This window comes from Artemia sp. Qi Xiang Cuo, chromosome 11 (assembly GCF_049724085.1).
Source record: "Artemia sp. Qi Xiang Cuo chromosome 11, ASM4972408v1, whole genome shotgun sequence".
NCBI lineage: Eukaryota > Metazoa > Arthropoda > Branchiopoda > Anostraca > Artemiidae > Artemia > Artemia sp. Qi Xiang Cuo.
Genome location: NC_142804.1, coordinates 65,990,154 through 65,997,118, shown reverse-complemented (window position 1 = coordinate 65,997,118; position 6,965 = coordinate 65,990,154). Strand labels below are relative to the sequence as shown.

Sequence of the window (6,965 nt, the reverse complement as noted above, 5' to 3'; positions counted from 1 at the left end):
AGACAAAAGGAACATTCAAAGAAACAGGCTGCATCAAGCGTTATTCATCTAAATCTTTCTTCTGAGAGTTTCATTTCTCACATGAGAACTTTGAACTCCCTGCTGAGAGTTTTTTTTTTCAACTTTGAAGAGACAAAAGTATTACGGCATCCTTGAAACTATTGAATTTTTCACTTAGCTCATTTCTTCTCAGTAGAGCACTACGTTCTTTTCTTGGCTGCAGCTGCAGCTACAGTCTACAGCTTACCCCAGCCCATTGTAAGTAGGTTAACCGCGTTCCAAACCCTATTCTTCAAACCTTTCTGTAGAGTTTTACTTTTCTTACATTAATTTTGAACGTTCCTTTATTGGAGGGCTTTTATTTATATATATATATATATATATATATATATATATATATATATATATATATATATATATATATATATATATATATATATATATATATATATATATATATATATATATATATATATATATATATATATATATATATATATATATATATATATATATATATATATATATATATATATATATATATATATATATATATATATATATATATATATATATATATATATATATATATATATATATATATATATGTGTATATATATATATATATATATATTGAGAAAAAGTCTTATGATATCCTTGGAGCTATTGAATTATTTACTTAGCTCTTCTCAATTCAGTACAACACTCCCTTCTGTTCATAGATGCAACTGTAGCTACAACCTACGGAAGAGCTAGCTATAACCCACGGTAAGTCCACTAACCACAGCCAAACGTTATTCTTCTGACAGCTTCACTTTTCTTATAAGGATTTTAAACTTTTCTGTTAAATGCTGTTTTATTTCTGTTTTCTGTTGTTGTTTTTTTATCCTGGAGAGAGGGATAATAGTATTACAATATCATTAGGACTATTTAATAGTTCAATTATATAACATCACTTCAGTCCAGCAACCTAATTTAACCATGGCACACAAAGTCTCTCTCTTTGGGGCCATAAGAGAAATGATTGACCCCACTGATAGATATATTTTTCCAAGGCTTTTGAGAACAAAGACTCACCCTCAAGGGCTCAAAATCAACCCTAACCGGCAGTAAGAACGGATAAGTAAGAATTTTTTATAAGAAAGCTCGCAATCAAATGAGCCCCCTCTGAAGTTTATACGGCCACCCCTTACGTAAAAAGCTTATATGCCCCCCAGGGCATAACTTACAACACTTGCCACCGGGTTCTGGGGGTGTGTCAACCCCGGAGTTTTGGTCAACCCCGGAGATTTTTTAACTATTATGAAACAAATGGTTATCTCAAAATTCTGATCAGAGGAATTTGGAGGAAAAGAGCTTGTAGGGGGGAAGATTTTTTCCCTCCGGTCACTTTTTCCCCTTAAAAAGAGCACTAGAACTTCCAATTTACAATCGAATGAACCCCCTCTGACGTTTATATGACCATTACGACCATACCTGCCATAAAAACCATATATGCCCCAATGTGTAACTTAAAACGCTTGCCCCCGGGCTCTAGGGGGTTGAATTGACCCCGGAGTTTTTGCTATCTGATCTTTGAACTATTTCTAACAAAATAAATGTCTCAAAATTTTGATCGGATACATTTGAGGAAAAAGGGCTAGGGGAGGGCTAGTTGCCCTCTGATCACTTTTGACTCTTAAAAAGGGCGCTAGAACCTCCGATTTTGAACTGAATGAGCCACCTTTAAAGTTCATAAGACCACCCCTTCCATATAAAGTGCCTCTGGAAAAAAAAACAATAAATAAATATATAATAAAACGTTGAAGCCTTATGGCCTTTACTATAGGCAACGCTATAGCGTTGCCTCTGATACTAAAGTGTGTCTTTAACGATTACAATTATATATGTCACACTTAATTATTTACTAATCACTCAAAATACTGTTTACATTTATGCTCAAATTTATAAGATAATTTTAATTATATACTGAAAGTTACTGATATCACAGCTAGTGTAAGAATATGAAAAGCGTGATAGATTAGTTTATAGTTGTCAGTCCCAATTAGGAATCATGTAAAGAAATAATAAAGTCAATCTAAATTAATTTTAGGGAATTAGGGGTTATCTCAAGCAATTGCAAAAGTTTTGATTTTGGTATCATTTGAACCGAAAAATGTTCTCGACAACCTATAAAAACTCTCCAAAATCGACCCAGAGGAAATTGACGGTTTTTCGTCTTCTCTTCTAGAATAACGACTTAAATCTGGTATGTAGATCATGAACATGGACTTGGTTCTGTATTTTGACCATCCCTAAACCATTCGCCCCCCCCCCAAACTCAATTTATCCTAAAAGTCACCCTAAAAAGTATCCCTAGGTGGAAGGTTACTGCTGAGAAGATAAACGCAGCTGGAAGAATCCGAATCGTCCATAGAAAGTCACAAGATTATGGCCTTTCGACAATGCATTATGATCTTCTTCATTCAGGAATCGCAGAAGATAAGATTTTGAACTCAGCAGTTCTTTGGCTTATGCATGGCATCTCAAGCAGCCTAGGTCAGGTTGACGTGGAGCCCTGTATCAGTCATGGTCGGAGATCATCCCGGTAAAGCCAGCATTTTTTTTTTCTTCCTGTGATTGATTTTCCTTCAAGCGACGAGAATTGTATCCTTTCTGCATTAACATTTATTGTCCATCAGGCCGAACGGTACGGATTTACTCCGGTCGTAACTTTTGACCAGCCGTTGGGGTGGAAGACCATGAAGATTATTGCTGCAGAAGAACTTGGACGTAGCGTTGCAAAAGTAGTGGTTATACTAGGAGGAATCCACACCCGTATGAGTTTTGCCAGTGCCACTGCATCTTTGATGGATGGATCTGAAAGAAATCTTTGTATAGATGTTCGCTTCCGATACAGTCCCTCATCTTCTAAGTGGTAAGGCTATTTATTGAGCACTGCGATCCCATACCATTGTGGACGCATCATTTCACTCGATTCTGATAAAAGAACTTGTAGACGAAGATTCAGATGCAGAACTTGAATTCAATAGAGAAATTGGATTAAGTATAGTTGAGCCTAGTGAAATCAAAGACCTCTATAAGAATGTAATAGATGCACGAGCTTCTCTTGATCATATATCCCAGTCTTCAAATTTCATGAAGGTTAAAGCCTCTCTGTCGGCTCTTAAACCAGAGCGAAGTCACTAGACTCAAACAGGAAGACTGTGGTTCCAGTACCTGGACATGGTTGCCATTTTTGAAATTTTCTCAGAGTATTTCTCCGAAATTCTTCGAGGTTATTTATTGTTCAAGTATTTGGCCCTCTACTTTTCAATTTATCCTTGAATCAATAAGAGTTCTACAAAACCATGCAGTCAGGATTATTGCAGGTATTTCTTCTCGTCAGTCTATTTGGGAAATTCACCTAACTTTGTAAATGCTGCCGGCTGCAGGCCTTTATGAATTCTACGTATGGTGGCTTAGGTTTGGATTGCAGCAGGATATTCAACCTATTTGTTTTGATAATTTATTAAATAAAAAAAAAAAGTTTTTTTCAACTGAAAGTAAGGAGCAACGTTAAAACTTAAACAAACAATAATCATTACGTATATGAGGGGGTTCACCCCCTCGTCAATACCTCGCTCTGTACGCTAAAGTTTGAATTTTGTTCTAATTCTTTAAGAATGACCTCTGAATCACAAAAGCCGTTTAATTAGAACAAGTAGCTCTTTTGTAAGTACTAAATAAAACTTTAACGTAAAGAGCGAGGTATTGACGAGGAGCGAACCCCTTCATATACGTAATAATTACTGTTTGTTATTTTAAGTTTTAATGTTGCTACTTACTTTCAGTTGAAAAAATTTTTAAATTAAAATTAATTTAAAGTAAAACATTTTTTAAAAACTAATTTCTGGTTGTTTTTTAAACAATGCTGGGAAATCCAGCGCCCCCTTCATGAATAATTCTCTTCCCCTGCGAAAAATTCCTCAATTTAAAAATCATCCTACGTGACCCCCTCCCCACGAACCCCCCCGCCCCCCACGAGAAAAATTCTTCCTGAAAACGTCTATATACTTCGCAATTACCAATTCTATATGTAAACAAAGGGCAAAATTCACAACTCGCAGCCTTTCCCCTGGGGACTGTGGGGGATTAAGCCATCCTCAAAGACATATTTAATAGATTTTTCGTCTACGCTGAAAAAAAAATGGATATCTCGAAATTTTTATCGGATGACTTTGGGAAAAAGTGAGCGGGGGAGGGGGCCTAGTTGCCCTCTATTTTTTTGGTCACTTAAAAAGGGCATTAGAACTTTTTATTTCCGTTCGAATGAGGCCTCTCGCGATATCCCAGGACCACTGGGTCGATACGATTACCCCTGGAAAAAAAATAAATAAAAAAAATTAAAAAAATTAAGACGTATCCGTGATCTATCATCTGGCAAAAAAAATACAAAATTCCACATTTTTCAGAAAGGAGTTTGAAACCTCTACAATAGAATTCTCTGATACGCTGAATTTGATGGTGTGATTTTTATTAAGATTCTGTGACTTTTAGGGGATGTTTCCCCCTTTTTCCGAATATAGGGTAAATTTTCTCAGGCTTGTAACTTTTGATAGGTTAAACTAAACTTGATGAATTTTGTATATTTAAAATCAGTATAAAAATCTAATTCTTTTGATGTATCTATGGGTATCAAAATTTCGTTTTTTACAGTTTCGGTTACTATTGAGCCGGGTCGCTCCTTACTTACATTTCGTTAAAACGAACTGTTTGACTGTGCATTAAGTCTACTGTTTATTTTCACGACACAAGGGGTAGTGTCGACTTCCTTGCACCTAGAGGAATCTTTTCCCGTTCATGTTTTTTTTTTTTTTTTTTTTTTTTTTTTTTTTTTTTTTTTTTTATAGAGGTACACGGAGGTGTGCTAATTTAATTAGTGATATTAAGATCATTAGAAACTTTACATATTTTGAAAAACTATCAAAGAACTGCTTTTTGTAGAATATGAGTTTTGATTTATTTATTTATTTATTATGGGGGTTATGATGATATGATGTTCCCGGAAGAAAAGTAAAGTAATGATGTTTTATTCATATTTATTGCTTAGTGTGATGATATTAGTCTTGTCAGTGGCTAAGTGTTCATTTTATTTTGAGGATTTTGTTTTCCCTACTTCCCCCACAGACAAGCCTTGCTTTTTAGGGGGGTAGCGATCCTTTTTTGTTAATTTTTTGTTTTGTAAATAAATCGTTCTCTCTCCACTGTCCTTCCCCCCTTTCAAGTGCCGCTTTTGATAGCGAATAAAGGTACCTTGCCTTGAAAAGAGACTTTCCTATCAAAGGTTAGGAAAAAGTTACGTTTTTACGAGTTTGGAAGCTACGAAATTTTTTAGTCCGGTGGTAACCCTGTTTGTCGACAAATCAGTTGTTTCCGGGCTTTTAGAGAAAGACATTCTCGTTTGATATCTGTGAAGCAAATCTCAGATTCTTATTTGCTTTGTATTAAATGCTACGCTTTGTGGCAGAAAAATGACAATGATAATTTGTTTACCAAGGTACCGATCTTCGTCTGGGAATTATTGTTGGTTTAATAACATTGTTCGTTATGGGATAACTATTTGTTTTCCGGTGTGAAAAAACGATCTAGATAGGTTACAACTTTGGAAAATTTGTTTAGGGTCTTAATTGATATTGGAAAAATATTTTTCATATGAATGACGCCACAAATACCCTTAAAGGTTTACTTTCTGTAGCAAATAAAATGAAACGAAAGTTTTTTTGCGAAAGAAATTAAAAAAAAACTTAATCTCTTTCCGGTATTTCTTTTTAACTAGTAAAGATCCGTCCCCTGGTAGCCTATTAAGAATTCCATGAACAAAATGATATTACCTATTTATTCGATTTTTGTATTTTAATTTTTTATGATTTTGTCTTATGGATAACGCTGCTAAACCCAGCTTCCCATTATCTTAAATACCCTATTTTGAAATTCTTTAGCACTCTACAATATCTCTACAGGTTTCTGAGAAGAAGAAGCAGATAGACTGAGTTAATATTTTGTGGTCAACTGGTGTTGTTCTGTACAGGCTCAGCAAATTGAAGCTTATTTCTTCGTAAATAGAGCTAATCTTGCAAAAAGGAATAAATAAATTACAGCTTATACTTACTGAATATGAGTAGGTACTAGCACTATCCAATATATCATCACCACCATAAGCACTATTTTGTTCATATTGTTGACTATAGTCCGGTTGTTGATTAAAACGTGGTCTTCTATAACTTTGACCTTGATCATAAAAAACTTGAGCTGGCTCATTAAATTGGTTAAAACTAGGTTGACTCGTTTGATTATAGGGCATGTGATTTGCTCGATTATATTCTATATCATATTGAGTGTCTGAGTACTTTTGGTTTGGGTTACCAAAACCACCTTGTGTATAGTTCATTGGGTTCGACTGATAAGCATTTGAACGATATATATCTTGCTGAAACTGTTTATTATATGGATCTCCCATTCCAAAATTCTGCTTGTTCTGTCGGTTATTGTTAAAAGACATATTTCTGCCAAACGATTCTTGAGGGGAATATGGAGTACTTGGAGATTGTGTGTCGTAAGCAGAGTCACTTCGCTGCAAATGAGGTTGGGACATCATGGGAGCACGGACTCCGCCAACAGCAACGCTAGGGCGCCTTTGGATCCCAGATGGCTGATTCTGCGCCTAAAAAGATAATGGTAGTTAGAAAAAAGAAGTAATAGGTATTCTCAACCCAGAAAATAGGCGTATAAACATTAAATTTTACCACTATTTAGGTGTGGCAGTAAACAACCAATTAAGTGTGGCAGTCTTAAATATAATCTATTACACCAGGTACGTTAATGTTAGCAAGCGAGTTTGACATATGACGAAAGATGGACGTCATAGAAATTTTACAATTAGTTAAAATAAAATTAGAGAGCAAAACAGTTTTAATTATATAAAA

General features: G+C 34.9%; 1 protein-coding gene across 1 annotated transcript in view; it reads right to left on the bottom strand.

Annotated features, from left to right (window-relative positions):
- Positions 1–6,965, bottom strand: part of jp (junctophilin) — a 403,025-nt gene that overhangs the window by 62,913 nt on the left and 333,147 nt on the right. Inside the window, exon 8 of the mRNA XM_089096954.1 lies at positions 6,152–6,703. Coding sequence (XP_088953080.1) covers positions 6,152–6,703 — 552 coding nt within the window. The remainder of the gene's footprint in view (positions 1–6,151; positions 6,704–6,965) is intronic.